We start from the raw sequence: 17921 nt of genomic DNA on the forward strand, positions 1-17921 counted from the left end.
TCCAGCATCTGCAGTTCCTACTATCTCTGGTTACTATTCTGTTAAGTTTTAAACATGTTTTTGTGACTGTCATGAGGCAACAGTTTCAATAAACTGTCAAAAACTAATTTTATTTTTATAGCAATTTTAACATTAAGCAATAACTGGTCAGAGACTAGGCATTCTATAATGAGTAACTCACCTCCAAACCTGCAACCTCTATCTTCGAGAAGGGCAATAGCATGGCAAACTCACTACCTGTAAGTTCCGCTGCTAGACGCTCACCATCCTGACTTTAAATATATTGCTAATCCTTCATTATTGCTGGGTCAAGATCCTGGACCTCCCTCTTGATCGGCATTGTCAGTGTCCCTATACTGCATGGACTGTAGTGGTTCTAGAAGGCAGCTCAAGATCACTCTGCAGGTCAGTTAGGGATGGAAAATAAATACTGGCCAAGCCAGCAATGCCCATACCTTGTGAATTAATAAGAGTAATTGATTAAGCTGTGCATTTAAACAGCAGATTGAAGAGTTCACAGGGGCTGTTAAATACTGATACAATTACAACAAACGTTTGATCTCCAACTAAGACTGGATCTGCAATGTGTTATCCGGAATTCACCATTTTATTGATGTGTATTGTCAGATACCAGGACATTTAGTAGTCCTCCTCACTGTTAACTTTACCTCTCAATTTGATAACCAGTTAATCCGTAAATAAAGCAGTGTATGACTTCCTCATGGCTTGTTCAGTCAGCTATTAAATTAAAAATTTAATGAGCTGTTCTACCATGTATTATTAATTTAAAATTTCTGTTTGCAATTTACTGGGATTCTGCCTCCAAATTTCAAAATTGGAGTTCATATTTCTGATACCCAAAGTATTATATATTGTTAATAACAGTGAGTTCAGTGTTGCTGCCTGTGGAGCACCACTGCCTAACTTTTGACTGTCTTGAGTAGCTACTCATAACAGCTGCACTCTTTCTGTTTTGTAACAGACTTATCATCCATCACAGTTTGACTGATCTAAAAGGTGAACCTGATCAGGCTGTATGGACTGAAGAGGCAGGCAGCTGACTGGATGGAAAGACCAAAACAGAATCAAAGAATTGTTGTGGTGCAGAAAGAGGCCAGTTTGCCCATTGTATCAGCACTGCCTCTCAAAATGAGCAACATAACTTAGTGTCATTCTCTTGCCTTTCCACTTAGTCCTGCACATTGTTTCAATTCACGATTATTTGATCCTGTCTTGAATGTTTCAGTTCAAGTTGTTGGCACCATATTTCCAGCTGGTGTATTTCCTAAGTATTCGCTATGAGAAAGGTTTCTCTCTCCTTGCATTTGCTTCTTTTGCATTTAACTTTCAAATTATGCCTTTGGTTCTCAATCAATTTATGGACAGAATCAATTTCTCCCTATCTCCTGCGAGTAGATCCCTCATGATTTTGAAAACTTCAATCAAATTTCCTTTTAGCCTTTTTTGTAATGGAAACATTACCAATTCCTTCACGGTATTTTTATAACAAATCCTTCATCCCTGGAACCATTCCTGTAAAACTCTTCTGCACTTTTTCTAATCAATTCTCATTCTTGCTGAAGTGTGGTACCCAGACTGTACACAATACCTAGTGCCTGACACAAACTCAGCATAACCTCTTCTAATCTATGCCCCTAATAATAAACCTTGGGTTACTATAGGCTTCATTAATCACTTTCCCTCCTGTCCTGCCACCTTTAAAACCTTGTGCACATATACATCCAGGTGTCTCTGCTCATGTCCTCTTTAGAGTAGTCACCCTTTATTTTACACTATTCATGTTTGATCTGTCATCGATCTGCCCACTCCTCTAATTGGTCAATGTCCAATCAACTTAAATAGAGTCATAGAATCATACAGCATGAAAATAGACTCTTTGGTCCAACCAGTCCACGCCAACCATATTCCCAAACTGAACAAGTCCAACCTGCCTGTGCTTAGCCCGTATCTGTCCAAACATCGCCGAATCATGAACTTATCAATATGTTTTTTAAACAGTGTAACTGTACCTGCATCTATTACTTTGACAGTTGAAATTGTGCTGTGATCAGCAAGTTCTAGACCATTAACATATGTAGGGAAAAGGAAGAGTCTCAATGCCAACTCCTGAGGAACTCCACCATAAAACTTAGTCCTTCTAAAAAATATCCATTGAGCATTCTTTACTGTTTCTTATCATTCTCTAAGTGCTCACAAGCTCAGATCGATGGTGTCTATCTGGCTTGTACAGGGGCCATTCATTCCTGATACAATCCCTCATGAGAGCCCCTAACAAGTCTGAATATGTTAATGGGACATCAGTTCACTGGAACCTTTAATGCGCTTGCCATATTCTAGATTTTTCAGAGATCTCTCCTCAGTATGATCTTTGTGGTGTTTCAGGGGGGTGGATGACTGAATGAATCTGTTCCATGCATGAAGAAGGTGAGCTGCCTCTCTCTATTGTGAGTGTACCAGTGTACAATGAGTTGCGATGATCACCTGAACTCACTCCTGCACCAAGAACACATCAATGAGAATACATGGCTCGGATATCAGGTCCCTGGAAGCTGAATAACACTTCCCAATAAACTGGGCATCTAAAACGTCTTTTAACAGTTAAACTGTCTGACAGAATGAATACCTCCTCACACTTGGAGTAACTGAACAGCATCTCTGGGTTGTCAACTTGTTTGTGGGTGTGCAGGTGAGATCAATAAGTAAATCCACACCACCCCCGCCCAAAACACACACACAACAGCTGAATGGGCTGTCAACGCTGTGAGTGCATCATTGCATTTCCACCTTCCCCTGTGGGAAGGGATTTACTCAGTCATCCCACCTGCTGAGACACCAGCGAGTTCACTGCAGGGGCAGGCGCCTGTTGCTGTTGTTGGTCTTAATGAAACTTTTCGTGACATCACCTCTGCATCTCTTTCCCAAAACCTTAACTCTAGCTCCCCAATCCTTGATTCATCACTAGAATGGAAACCTATCAAAACTCACACATTTAAAGCATGATGACCAGAACTGGATTCTGGTTCTGTCCTAAAGAGAGGTTTTTGAAAGATCAGCATCTTTTGTGTGATTTTCTCGATATCTTGATTTATAGAATCCTTACAGTGAGAAAACAGGCCATTCAGTCCATGCTGACACTCCAAAGAGCATCCCACCCAGTCCCACTCCATCCTATCCCTATAATCCTGCGTGTCCCATGGCTAATTTACCTAACCTGCATATCCTGAATGCTATGGGCAATTTAGCATAGCCAATCCATCTAACCTGCACATCTGTGGATTATGGGAAGAAACTGGAGCACCCAGTGAAAACCCACACAGTCACAGGGAGAATGTGCAAACTCCACACAGTCACCCAAGGGTGAAATTGAACCTAGGTCCCTGGTACTGTGAGGCAGCAGTGCTGACCACTGAGCAACCATACCACCCTTGAAGGTCAAAGTTCCATATGTTTTGCTCATTGCTCTCTCTGTCCTGTCATCTGTATAGAGCCCTCCCTCTCAGCCAGCAGCTCTGGTTTCAAGTCCCACCTGCTAGCGATCTGTGTTAGTGCTGTTTGATTTTTTGTTTGTCTCATTTCTTAAGCAAGATTGAAGCATGTTCATTTGGGTCTGTTTCTGTTGAGGGTAATGAACTCCAGCTCAATTAAAGAGACCACAGTGGGGAGAGGGAGTGAGAGTAAAGTAATAAACTCAAGTTCATTTATACAATAAACCCATTAATTTATACATTAGACCTTGTAACCACCATTCATTATAAAATAGATTGATTCATTCATAGAATTCTCAGAAACTCATTAAAAGTAAACTTGCTGATTTGTTCATTTCACTCCCATTTGTGATGATCTCTGTGAAAATCCTGTGTTCCCTTGTGAAATAAATTTGCGTCCTTGAGTTCCAGAAGCCTGCGTTCCATTGTCTAAATGAACCTGTGTTGTTGCTCCTGCCGGTTTGAAACTGAAGCTTTGTCTCTATGTGGATTTTAAGTCTGGGACCAGTGTGTGACGTGAGGGGGTAGGGAAGGGGAGGGATAGACAGAGGCATATACTAAATAAAAACTGAAAGAACTGTGGATGCTGTAAATCAGGAACAAAAACAGAAGTTGCTGGAAAAGCTCAGCAGATCTGGCAGCATCTGTAAAGAAATAATCCAGAGTCAATGTTTTGGGTCAAGTGACCCTGTTGAGTTCCCTTTTAGGAGATTCTGACACACTTGATACAAATGCAATACGCCAACTTCTGTGAATAGCCACAGTTTATTTAAGCAAGTACAAGCTTTGGAGGATCACTTAACAATCTTCGCAGGGCTTGCGGAGCCTTGTCAAGCAATGCTCTCTAATAAGGGAACCGTCCTCCCTTTATATAGGATTTTACATCACAGTCATGTATGCAAGATACAATTTTTTACTCCCCCATAGTCACATGCCTAGCAACAGTGATAGTACGTAACTTAATCATCTAACAGTAAAACAAAGGTCAGCTGCCCAAAAACAATGTGTAAGACTAGATAGTTCCGTATCCTTTTAGCCTTAATTCAACATTTACAGAGAGCAGAGTATAATTAGATTACCGCATTTTGTCTGCGAGGCAGGGGCGCCCACAAAGCAACTAATTTCTTACATGTCAGCAGAACAGATATTAACCCTTTAACATTTCATTCCCTCCTTTTATCATTCCATGATAACCAACTAAATGGGGGCTGAGAAAGGCGCTGCCAGCTTATTCGTAAGAATCTTACAGCCAGTATTTAAGCAAGTTATAAACACACAACATACAATGATTATAACAACAAAAATTACTAGCCCATGCAGTAGATAGGATCCCCAGGATCCTCCCAGTAGCCACCATAGCCAGTCATCTCCTTTCTTAGGACCTTGTCTGACATCTTCCAATTGTTTCTTAATAGACTGGATGGCGTGGGTTATGTTGTATGATTCGTCCGTAACATGGGTGATGCATTTGTCTCCTACTATTGTACAAACTCCCCCTTGTTCAGCCAGCTGATAGTCCACTGCATACCGGGTTCGCTGAGCATAGAGCTGAAGTTCAGCTAATTTTTGATTTACTGCTTCCAATGCCCACATTGTGCTATTTGCCAGGGCGGTGAGTCCACATATAAGGTAGTTAAAGTTTTTAGCGGACACCACCCCCGAGGAGCCTCCCAAAGTGACAGTTCCCAGGAAGCCATGTCCCAAGGAAGAGCGCAGGGTTACTGGATCCTGCCAGTCAGCGCAAAACTCCTTGCTTATGAAGCGTGTGACAATTCGTCGTTGAGTATATGCTCGTTGGGGACAAGGAACCATGAGAGGCCCAACGGTCCCAACAGCAAATAGCACCGGCAAAGTTGGAGTAGCAGTAGAAAAGGTCCCATTGAGAAGGAAAACGAATCCCTTCTTAGCACGGTAGCAGGTAACGGACTCACGGACTATCTTGTTACTATTCCAGGAGGATTGACCCTTAAATGGTTGGAAGTCTGAGGAGTGAAACAGAAACGTCCCATACACCGTTTCGACATGGGTGCCATTACAACTCCCACAAGTCCAATGTATGCCTGAAGTCATGTTTACCGGTTTTGATTCCAAACAGGGGCAGCTCAATAGCCCTCCTTTAGTTGTACAAGTCCGTTTTACACACTGATGGGGCCAGGAAGCATCATGGGGATGGTCGGTGATGTTTACTAAGGCATATACACAACAACTTCCAGTACCATTAAAACAAAGCGGATAGCTGTTAGGATCCGTACAGTTGGCCTCTTCCTTCCCAGACTGAGGTTTAGTGCCTGTACAATTGGAGGGGCCGTTACTTATCAATTCTACACATTTAGCCTGCACACCCCTGCTCCAGGTTCCTCTCTTCCCTTGGCAAGGCTCACCAGAATAATCCACTTCATAGAGTTGGTGAGGGTTCCATCCTGGGGTTGCTACAAACAAGGCTTCTACAGATTGTGCTAGCGGATAACACACTGTTCGATTACCATGCAGTAGGATATGTGTCTTATAAAACAAATTGTCCTCCAACCCACTCACAGTATGAACAATACTTAGTCCAATGATTATTTTCAAGATGGTGAGGGAACCCATCGTTTACAGTCACTTAGGTGGATCCAGCGATTCTGCCCTTTGACTTGAAGCGCCGTCGGAGTCTGGAGAAGTATTTTGAATGGTCCTTTCCACCTGGATCCGAGCTTGGGGCGATCCCAGTCTTTGATCAGCGCGAGGTCTCCTGTTTGTAGTCTGGGGAGTTCATTCTGGTCATCTGAGCTCTGATCCGTCGCTTGTGATGGTGGTCCGAAGGCGTGCTTTACCTGTGAATGGAGAAACCTTAGAGACGATGTTAGCTGCTGAAAGTATCTTTGCATTTCCTCTCCCATAATATTTAAGTCTACGTGGGTAGGTGGGTCTGCGTCGGCATCCCAAGGGGTCCTACTGGGTCGGCCATAAATTATTTCTGCGGCCGAGAGTCCAGTAGTGAAGTGTGGTGTTATTCTCATGTGGTACAGAGATAAAGGCAAAACCTTTAGCCAGTTAAGGCCAGTTTCAGATGTTAGCTTAATCAATTTAGTTTTGAGAGTTCCGTTAGCTCTTTCCACTATCCCTGCCACCTGGGGGTGGTAGGCACAGTGGAATTGTTGTTGGATGTGTAACACCTCACATAGTTCTTTGTTGATTTTCCCTACAAAGTGGGGGCCATTGTCTGAACTAATCTGTCGAGGCACTCCAAACCTCGGTACGATCTCTGTCAGTAGTAATTTTACCACCGTTGAGGCTTTATTATTAGTGGTTGGAAAGGCTTCAATCCATCTGCTAAATACATCAACAATAACAAGACAACACTTATAGCAATGTACACGCTGCAATTCAATGAAATCAAGCTGAATACACTCAAATGGGCCACCTGGCAAGGGTGTTTTCCCTGTTACGCACCGCATTCCTTGGCTGGCATTATTTTGCTGACATGTCAGACATGACCTGACACGCTTCTGGGCTGCCTCAGCCAATCGGGGGTGCCACCAGGTACGTAACATGATATTACTCATTCCCTCCTTGCCAAGGTGGGTATCAGTATGAAGACAGTCAATAAGCATTGGTGACAAAGCATCAGGTATACACATTTGGCCAACTGGAGTGATCCAGAGACCTCTTGATGCAGAGTGCGAACACCCATGCGTCTTCCATATGTCTTTTTCTGAGTCAGGGGCGTCCCCCTGTAAATGCTGCACAGTGACAATGTCTAGTATGCCCGTTGTGTTCGAAGCAGGTGAGCGATTTAACGCCTGCCGGTTCATAGAGGACACAATAGAATTGCGTGCTGTTGCAGCGTCTTTGATAGCTCGATCAGCTCTGGCATTGCCTTTGCTGATATCTGTTGTGACCATTACATGGGCCGCACATTTGATTATGGCCAATTGCTTGGGGAGGAGGATGGCTTTTAGGAGATTTTGGATGTATAGTGCTGATGTGGTTGGGCGGGTGGGGCACTAGGAGGAATTTGCCAATCCTCCTCCTGGTCATCAGTGTCATTATTTTGGAACAATATTGGCAGACCAGACATGTCAGGAGATACCTCCATTTTATTCCCACATGATAAACCCGCTTGACACTTCAACCCTGATTCCTTATTTTGCCTCTCCTTTCTCAATCTTTCCTGTTCTGCTTTACTCATATCATAATCCTCACACTGCCGCTTCAACACCTCCCACGATATAGGGTTTCCCTCATGATCACATACTCTAATCCCTCTCTGACGTGCATTATTCTCCCAGCTGGCCTGTTTAGATTTATTTATTATTTCCTCAGCAGTCTTTCTCCACGTGGATATTAAAGTTTTCCATTTTGTCTCCGTATTACGTTTCCAAATTGCCTCTTCCGCTTTTATGCATTTATCTACATCCCAAGTTCCCCTATTGGCCAAATTTCATTTCCCAATTTCTTATTTAGGCATGCCGACAGACGTCAGAACCGTTCTTAATTTTCGGGGTCATCCCGACAGAACCGATGCAAAGGGGTTCCGACACCCACTCTGTCCCATTTTAACGCTTCTACTTCTTACTTATTTCTATATACTAGTCCAGTGTCCTTGGTCTCCTCACCCACTTCAGGATCCTGACCTTCGCGTGGGGGATTTCCCCTCTTAACAACTGGTCTAAGGCAGGGTGGTTGAGACAGACACTGTAGTTATCTTTTACCTTAGGTACTACGTTCCAGGGACTCGAACCCCGGTATTGGAGGACTCTAACCTCCGAATTCCCGATACTTACAGTTAGAAGGACTCTAACCCCCGAATTCCCGGTACTTACAGTTAGGAGGACTCTAACCCCCGAATTCCTAGTACTTACAGTTAGGAGGACTCTAACCCCTGAATTCCCGGTACTTACAGTTAGGAGGACTCTAACCTCTGAATTCCAGGGGGACTCTAACCTCCTTGAGACAAACTCGTCAACGTCCAAGTGCGGAGGTTATCTCGGAGATTCCGTCACTACAGAGTTCTAGGGGATGAGGGGTCGACTGAGTGATAGGTTAATGAGAGAGATCAAGGTAAATCTTACCTTGTGGGCCCATCCGTCTCACGTCACCGTCACACAGGCGATCACTTATTCAGTCCGTCTGGAAGTTCCGTATATGTTGGAATCCCACCGCTGCCACCAAATGTTGAGTTCCCTTTTAGGAGATTCCTCCACACTTGATACAAATGCAATACGCCAACTTCTGTGAACAGCCACAGTTTATTTAAGCAAGTACAAGCTTTGGAGGATCATTTGACAATCTTCGCAGGGCTTGCGGAGCCGTGTCAAGCGGTGCTCTCTCATAAGGGAACTGTCCTCCCTTTATATAGGATTTTACATCACAGCCAGTCATGTACGCAAGATACAATTTTTTACTCCCCCATAGTCACATGCCTAGCAAGTGATAGTACGTAACTTAATCATCTAACAGTAAAACAAAGGTCAGCCGCCCAAAAACAATGTGTAAGACTAGATAGTTCCTTATCCTTTTAGCCTTAATTCAACATTTACAGAGAGCAGAGTGTAATTAGATTACCTCATTTTGTCTGCGAGACAGGGACGCCCACGAAGCACCTAATTTCTTACATGTCAGCAGAACAGATATTAACCCTTTAACATTTCAACCCTTCCTCAGAACTGATGGCAGCTGGGAAAATATCGGTTTATTTGCTGAAAATAGGGAGGGGTGGGGTAAACAATAGGATAAAGGATTGAGTCCGAAGAGAGAGAATGACAAAGGAGTTGATAAAGATTTGGCTAGGAGGTTGAATAGCTGTTAATGGGGACTGTTAGTGACAATAGGTGGTGATAGTGACAGGCTATGTGATAACACCTGGTGTGTGGGGTAGGGGGCTAGGACATGGGAGAGTTTAGGCCCTAAAATTATTGAACTCGATCTTGAGTCCTGTCGTTTATACCCTACCTCCACTCCTTTGATCCTTTAACTCCACACCCACTCCTCCCTGAACCAGTCAGGCTGAAGCAAACTCCACGACACGACCTGTACCTCATGGGAGAGAGGGAGTCTGAGAAACCATCAGGACAGCTAGGATCCACTGGAATAATGACTATCTCCTCCTCAATCTTTCCTTAACTTCCATTCTCCTTCTCCCGATCTGAAACGTCAACTGTCCTACTCCTCTGATGCTGCCTGGCGTGCTGTGTTCCTCCAGCTCCACACTATTATCACCTTCAGACTAGGCAGTTTATAACCTCCTGAGCCTAATTTTGAGTCGAGCACCTTCAGATTGTGACCCACTCCCATTCCTTCGCAATAAAAATCAAAATAACTGCGAATGCTATAAATCAGAAATAAAAATAAAAATTGCTGGAAAAGCTCAGCAGATTTAGCAGCATCTGTAGAGAACTGGAGTTCTCAGGAAGGGTCACTCCATCCAAAACGTTACTGATTTCCCATTCCTTCCCGAACTTTTAGTTTTACTGGATGTATTCTCTGTCACCATGCCATCTCTCCCCTCCCCCCACCCCAGTGGGGCTGTCTGTCCTTGCCAGTCTGGCAGTTAAGACACACCATTGTTCTGCTATGCTCACATTCCGATCACTTAATCTGCTTCATCAACAGCCTTGCTCCCTCAGCACTCCCCCTACCCCACCATTACATAAATGCTGCCCCCTCCACACCTCACGTCAGTTCTGATGAAGAGTCATCTAGACTGGAACCGTTACCTTGCTCCCTCTCTCCCCATGGATACTGCCGGACCCGCTGTGAACTCCAGCATTAGGAGATAGTAGGAACTGCCGATGCTGGAGTCTGAGATCACAAGGTGTAGATGGATACAGCAGGTCAGGCAGCATCAGAGCAGCAGGAAAGCTGACGTTTCGGTGACTCGAAACGTCGGCTTTCCTGCTGCTCTGATGCTGCCTGGCCTGCTGTGTTCATCCAGCTCCACACCTTGTGATCTCCAGCATTAGTTGTTTCCCGTCCCTGCGGAGCATGCAGAGTGCGACTTCCGGAAGCTGAAGGCAGCCTCAGTGACAGCGAGTCTCAGCCACTCCCAGAGCTCGAGTTCGGTGGACAAGCGGCTAGAGCCCCGGTGGGTGAGGAGTATCAATTATTCAAGACGGAAGATCATTGAGCTGGAATTTGCACTCACTCTCTCTGTCTCTCTCCAGAGATACTGCGTCAGCTGCTGAGGATTTGCAACATTTTCACTTTCTTGCAGAGCTCCCAATGCCGCACGTTGTTGTGTCCGTTGTCGGGATTGCTCCCAAAACTCAGTCTGTAACCACAATCAAAGAACTGCTTTACGGTTGAATGCCGAAGTCGGTCCCTGGCCTCCTGTGTGGGTTACTTTTAGTTTTATTTTCATCCAGAGAGGAGAGTGAGGAGAAGCTGCTGAGTTTAACGCCAGGCGCCGCTGAGACTGACCAGTTCTCATGACTTCCGAAGTGAGGCTGTCACGGGAAGTATTCCTCGCCTTAGTTGCTAACCTGAAGATGTCTGTTGAAAGTTCAGGCATTGTTTTAGGAGGAGGTATTTCTCAAGAATAGTTCTAATCTAACTTACATCTAATTTAAGACTGGGACTGCAGTGAGTTCTCCCGCAGTGCTGTTCAATGAGGGGTTGCAGGATCAAAAACAAAGTTGCCGGAAAAGCTCAGCAGGTCTGGCAGCATCCGTGAAGGTAAAAAAAAAAGTTAACGTTTCGGGTCCGGTGACCCTTCCTTAGAAGGATTACAGGATTGTCGTGCAGCAGCTATAAAGAAACAGTGACATGTGTCCACAACAGAGCAGTGTGTGTCTGGGAGAGAGGTCTATAGGTGATGGTTGATGGTTCCCCGTTCACGCTGGTCTTAAGCTTCTTGGAGGGAGGATCTGTCAAACTCATTTCTGTGATGGAGACGGATGAAACTGTGTCCTTAAGTATCCCATTGCTCTCAGTGTCTCTCCTCTCATTGAAGGCTGAGTCTTGCGGAGGCCTAGGACAGGCAGTGGATCTCCTTCCCTGAAGGCATTCATGAACTAGTTGAGTTTTTATGACAATCCAGTAACTTTCTGCGGTCACTATTTAAGCGTCTTTCACATCAAATTATCAGATTCAATGTACTCCATTTTACCATGTCCTTTAGTGTCTTAAACAGTTCTCTTTTTCATACTCACCTTTTCCTGATTTAAAATTGTTTACAGAGAATCACAGAGGCACACTTATCACCAAGAATTCCAAACAAATATCCCATAAAGATCTGAAAGTGAGTCAGTTCATCAGGACTTGGAAACAACCTTCGGGCACACCAAATGGTTCACACTGATGAGAGACGCTTCAAATGTCCACATTGTGAGAAGAGCTTTAAAAGCAGGCGTGAAGTGCTGTCGCACCAGAACATTCACACTGGGGAGAGGCCACTCCCTTGCACCAGGTGTGGGAAACGATTCGTCCATTCAAACAACCTTCTGAGACACGAACGAATACACAATAGTGAGAAGTTGTTACCTGCTCCCTCTGTGGGAAAGGATTTACTCAGTCATTCCACCTGCTGAGACATCAGCAATTTCACCAGTGATTGCAGGGCAGGCATCTGTTGTTGTTTTTAATAAAACTTTGATTGATCCATCCCCCGGAGGACCAGGAAGGCAAAGTCGTGAAATCGGGGAATATATGTTGCTTGCAATATGACATGGGGAGGCCAACAGAGGATGGCATTGTATCACTATAAACACCAGAGGGTCAGACTACAAGAAAGAGAGAGAGAGAGAGAGAGACTCTGTGTCTTTGATTCATCACATTTTAATTCATTCATTCATTGAAAGTGTGTCCCATTGCAGGCAGAGCTGTACAAACAAAGGTACAATACCACATTCATAGACAAACACACATACAGAGAGTGACACAGAAAAACACAGACATTCACAAAAGAAATCCATATAGAGATACACACAGACACATATTGTCCCTTGGAATAGTGTCAGGGTTGATCTGCTTAATAAACTGAACCTCATTTGTACAGTAAACTTGTGCTAATTCGTACAATAGGTCTGTGTAATCACCATTTGCTTGTAAAATGGATCAATTACTAGGGGACACAGGTTCAAGGTGTGAGGGGGGAAATTTTCCCCCACCTTGTTGCATTCCCCTGCCTCGCTGCATATACCTCGGCATTGTTTTGCAGCCCATCCCCAACTATGCATCACTGAAACGATGCAGTCCTCCTCCCAGGTTTTGTGTTGCCACTGAATATGATAGTCCCACAGTACTGTATCCCAAAATTTCTGCATACTCCTAACATTGGTTTTGAAAACTCACAAATCTTGCTGTATCCGCACCCCCATGTTTTCCATCACCTCCAAAAATGGTCACTCCATTATGAAAACTGTGTCCCCACACAGATACTGCACCCCCCCAAAATTGATGCGCACCTCCCAAACTTTTGCCCCATCCAAATATTGTGCCCACCTCCTGCTTTGTGCCCCACCCTGATTTTTTGCAACCCCAATTTTAACTCCAGTTTTGTGCCCATTAATATTGTGCCAACCCTCCAGTTTTATACACCTGATATTGTTCCTGCTTGCAGCCCCCACAATTTTGCCCCAAAAGTTATGCTCTGCCTCATCTGGCACCCTACCATGTCTTCATCCAACTCCAATTACAGAAAACCCACTATTTTGCTGTACTGCCCAAAAATTTGCACCCTACCCCAAATATTGCAGGCCCAAGTTTTGTGCCCCTGCCCAAACTTTGCATTCCAAGTATTGGACCCATGATATTGTACTCCCACATTGACAGCATCCTGCACAGAATTATGCAGCCTGCTACAAACTCCCCCCAATTTTATGCCCATTCAAATTATGCACCTCCCCAATGTTGCATGTTCCTCAATTATACAGGCCCGAATTTGTGATCCCCTTAATTAGCAACCCCGAAATACTTTGCAAGCACTCAAGTTCCCCCTGTTATCATGCCCCCAAATTCTGCACCGCACCTAACACTGGTTCCTCTCAGATTTGGTACTCACCCCCCTCCAAATTTTTGCTCTCCACCAAATATTTTCCCTGCCCCATTCGAATTAAACCCCCCTCCAAATTTTCTGCCTCTCAAAGTTTGCACACAATTTTTAAACCATCCTGAACCCTTTGATTAGATTCTGTGACTCTGGACATAAACCAACACAAATCCCTAGATTAAATTCCATGTTGCAACTGACTCCCTGCTACCTGTTTCTCTGTATATAAAATACCCAAATCACTTGATTACATTTCAGAGAGTAACTCATTCCCTGTTATGTTATGTTCTATATAAAAGCACTGAGACCATCAATGAGATTCCATCTCCAATTCAGTGGATACTGAATGATTGAATGTTAAACTGGGAGCAGGAAAAGAGAAAGCTGTAGTTTAATTTCTGCTCCATTCTGTTTGTCCAAAAAAAAAACTCAGTTTCTTGGAGTGCAGCAGCTCACTGCCACCTTCTCTAGGGCTGATAGGAATGGGGAATAAATGCTGGTCCAGCCAGTGATGCTTTCATCTCATGAACAAATGAAAAAAAGATCCTTTGACCTTCTTAATCACTTGCTGACACTGCAGACTAACTCAATGTGATTTATATACCTGGACACCCAGGTCTCTCTGTCTCTCAGAGTCCTGCAACATCTCCCCATTTAAATAAAAAGCTCTTTATCGAGTCTTCCTGACAAACAACAGATCCTCCACTTTATACCGCATTGAACAATGTTTTACCCACTCACCGACCATCTCTACATCACTCAATTCGAATACTCTTTATATCCTCTTCACAATATACCTTTCAAACTATTTTCACCAAGAAAGTGTTCAATTTTTTAAATTGAAGACTGACATGAACTGATGCATGTTGGAAATCTGAATATCCATCTGCCACTATCTCTCCCTTGGCCTGTTTGTCTGTCTGTTTTTCTCTCTCCTCTCCCGGAATATCTGTAAATTGCTACATTCACCTGTTAGCCCTTTTGAGTTGGTTCATGGTGACCATGCCCCTGTACAATCTCAGCAAGGCTTTGTCCCTTCCTGACTCTCATGCCCTGGTAATAAATCATAACTCATCAATTGTCCTCCTAACATATGGTAACACCATCACATTAGCTTTCTGTGATTTGTGTACAAGGATCCAGACAATAAAATCTCTCACACAAGTTACTTCCTTGTGAAGGACTTATCCTATCCCCTGTCTCCTCTATCCTCACCTCCAACAACAATGAGGAGCATCGAACTCTTACAGCATGTGAGACAGAGAGTGGAGAAAGAAGACCAGATGTTGTGTATTTGGATTTCCAAGCAGCATTCAATAAGATGCCAGGTTTTTGTACAAAGTAAGAGCTTACAGTGCTTGTGGTTAGTATGGCAGACAGTTCACTCACTAACAGCAGCCTGATAGTTGCGATAAATGATTACTGTTCATGTTCGCAAACTTTAACTCATGGACTTCAATCATTTGCAATCTATACCACTGACTTGGATGAAGGAGTCAAATGTACTGTAACAAAACTTGCTAAGCAAGATGTGTGGAGGTTATACTGAACCTAATGCAAGAAAGGTATTGGGGAAAACAAAATGACAGATTGAGCCTAACTGGGGGATGTCCACTCTGGAAGGAAGTATAAAAATGCAGAGTAGTCCTTCAGTGGAGGAGGCAGCAGAATGCTGCATTGCAGGAGGACCTGCATGTCCTTGGATCATGTACAGTCGTATGCAGGCATAGCAAATCATCAGGAAGAACAAGTGGACTGTTAGCCCTGATATGGAAATCTCATTATGTTTGTGCAAGGCGTTTGTGAGAATGTCTTCAAGTACTTTGGGCAGTGTTGGGAACAAAATTCATATCTGTGTGAAAAACAGGAAGGTATTGAACTGCTTGGACACTTTCTGGAATGTAAAGAGTTTATAGTTATTTATTTGGAAAATGCATTCAGATTTAATGTCTGCTGTGGTTTACCTGATAAATACAGAAAGTCAAATAACTTAGGAGAAAAAGAAAGTATAACTTTTTGGGAGATGGATTTATGGAGATAAATTCCTGGAAAAAAAAATTTTTTAAAAGACTACGGGAATTATGAGTACTGATGGGTTTCCTAATGACCTTTTCTCGTCTTGATGTGTGTTTTCACTGATCTAGGTGGTTTGTAAGGAAGGAAACCTCAGAAGCTGCAAATTTCTCTCACTTAGTCTCTCAGTAAAAGTTATTAGGAATCTGATGAAGTTTCCAAATATCAGTATTTATGACGACTTTAAAAGCCCAATGGGTACCACTTCCCAAACCCTAGATTCAGCTTAATTTCAATCCGAACTGAAAATCTTCCATCCTACGCCTGTCAGCAATTCAATTTCATCAACATGAAATGGATTGTGAAGATTCATGAAATTATATCCTTTCTTTTCAGAACCTTGTGCCTTTCTAAAAATAATGTAATCTCTGCAGTGTCCTTCGTACTGTGTGTGTCTTTTAGGGAATATAGTTCTTCTTCCAAGCTATATCTCAGATGTTACCCACAGATTGCCATTAGTTTTAAGAGTTAGTTTTGTTTCATAATAAATGCATTATTCTGAAATTTTCTTTGAAAGAAGAGTGGTGAAAGTCTCCTTTTATTCTGCATAGTAGTACGATTGGGAATTAATTGGCTGTTGTGGTGAACAAATCAATGCAACTCCACAGAATGTGTCACTGGTGGTGTCATGGGGCTGTACTGTAATTGATTACCATCACATTCCTCCTGTCATAGTCCGAACAACAGTTCTAACCTCCTTCTTTAAGCAGGGCTATACCTGCATTGGGAACCATTCAAAAGAAGGTTCCGAAGTCCAGTTCCCGGGATGAAAGGATTATTATATGAGGAATGATTTGGGTTTGTATCCATTGGAGTTTAGAAAAATGAATGGTGACCTCATAAAAACGTATAAAATTCTGATGGTAACAAGGTGTAGAGCTGGATGAACACAGCAGGCCAAGCAGCATCAGAGGAGCAGGAAGGCTGACGTTTTGGGCCTAGACCCAGGATAGGTGCTGAGAGGATGTTTTCTCTTGTGGCAGATTCCAGAATAGGGAAAATCTGTTTAAGCATAAAGTCTTTGGTTTAAGACAGTGACAAAGCGGAATTTCTTCTCTCAAAAGGTTGTGTGTGTTTGGTGAGAGAGCAGTGCAGGCAGTGGTACTGAAAATATTCAAAGTTGAGGAACAGATTTTTCATGAAAGTGAGCTCAGTGATAAATTTATTGGATGGTGAAGCATGGTCGATGGGCCAAATGGTCTAATTATGCTCCTGTCCCTCATGTCCTGACTAGTTTAGTGTTAACCATACTTGATCTGCAGCATTCATTCTTAATATCAAGCCCTTGCCTACCTATGTATCATCTGAAAATTTCATATTCATGTTCCGACATCTCAACTGCATCAAGGGTACAATTCAGGAATTAACGATTCAGGATTGACCCCAGTAGAATCTCACTGGAACCAACCGTCCTGTCATATAAACAAACACCAATTTACTATCATTCATTGCTTCCCACCATCCAGTTAACTTTGGATGGAATTTGTAACTTGTGCTTGGATCTTGTCAGCTTTACATTTATGCCCAGTCTATCATGTGGAACCTTAGAGACCTGGAGATAATATTTCTCCTTAAAGGCAAGATCCTAAATAAGGGGCCAAGATCACTGAGGTAGTTACTTCTCAATCCAACAGTGAAGTAAGGAGAAATGTCTTTCATCAGAGTTGTTGGGAATGTGGAGCTCACCACTGCAGGAAGTGTTTCAAACAATAAGCTGAATCACTTTCAAAAGGTACTTAGACAATTACATGTGAAAAAAGGGAATGGAAGGAGAAGCTGAAAGGCTGAGGTGAGGTCAATGAAAAGTGGTAGATAAGCTGAAGATGGGGTGGGAATGGGAGGAGAGGAGAAAAAGTGTTAACGGATAGGCAGAGACAGCAAAAGTTGGCTTGAGAAAGGGACAGATGACAGTACGCCAGGGAGAAAGAAATGCTGATAATGGGGACTATAAGTAGATGAAAATGGGTTGGCTGTGCTGAAAGCTGCCCATGTCATGACACGGCCTGGGCTACGGTGGTGCATACAGGACAGACATAGGAGTAGTAATAGGCCATTAAGTCCAGCAAGTCTTCCACCATCAAAAGTGATCATGGCTGATCAGATAATCTTCACTTTCCTGCCTTATCCCCATAACCCTTTATTCCCTTTTAATTACACATCTGTGGACACACTACCAAGTGCTCATTGACAGAAGAGCTTTTAAATTACTAATTACAGGATGTAGCATAAGAAGCTGATGTGCCATCAATGTGTTCACACTGACAAGAGACCATTCAGGTGTTTCCACTGTGGGAATGCCTGCAGAGGATCATGTGAACTCACTGTCCACCAGCAAAATCACACCAAGGAGAGAACCGTCATCTGTTCTGTGT

The 17921-nt window shown here is 43.4% G+C and overlaps 1 protein-coding gene across 1 annotated transcript; it reads right to left on the reverse strand.

Annotated features, from left to right (window-relative positions):
• Positions 1-4252: 4252 nt before the first annotated feature.
• Positions 4253-8739, reverse strand: LOC125483498. The gene is made up of 2 exons (XM_048598958.1): positions 8561-8739; positions 4253-6335 (listed from the first exon to the last, which is right to left on the reverse strand). Exon 2 carries the CDS (start codon positions 6093-6095, stop codon positions 4704-4706), a length of 1392 nt encoding a protein of 463 aa, XP_048454915.1. The 5' UTR covers positions 6096-6335; positions 8561-8739; the 3' UTR covers positions 4253-4703.
• Between the last annotated feature and the right edge of the window lie 9182 nt (positions 8740-17921).

The sequence above is a fragment of the Rhincodon typus genome, chromosome 7 (assembly GCF_021869965.1).
Source record: "Rhincodon typus isolate 14 chromosome 7, sRhiTyp1.1, whole genome shotgun sequence".
Lineage (NCBI taxonomy): Eukaryota > Metazoa > Chordata > Chondrichthyes > Orectolobiformes > Rhincodontidae > Rhincodon > Rhincodon typus.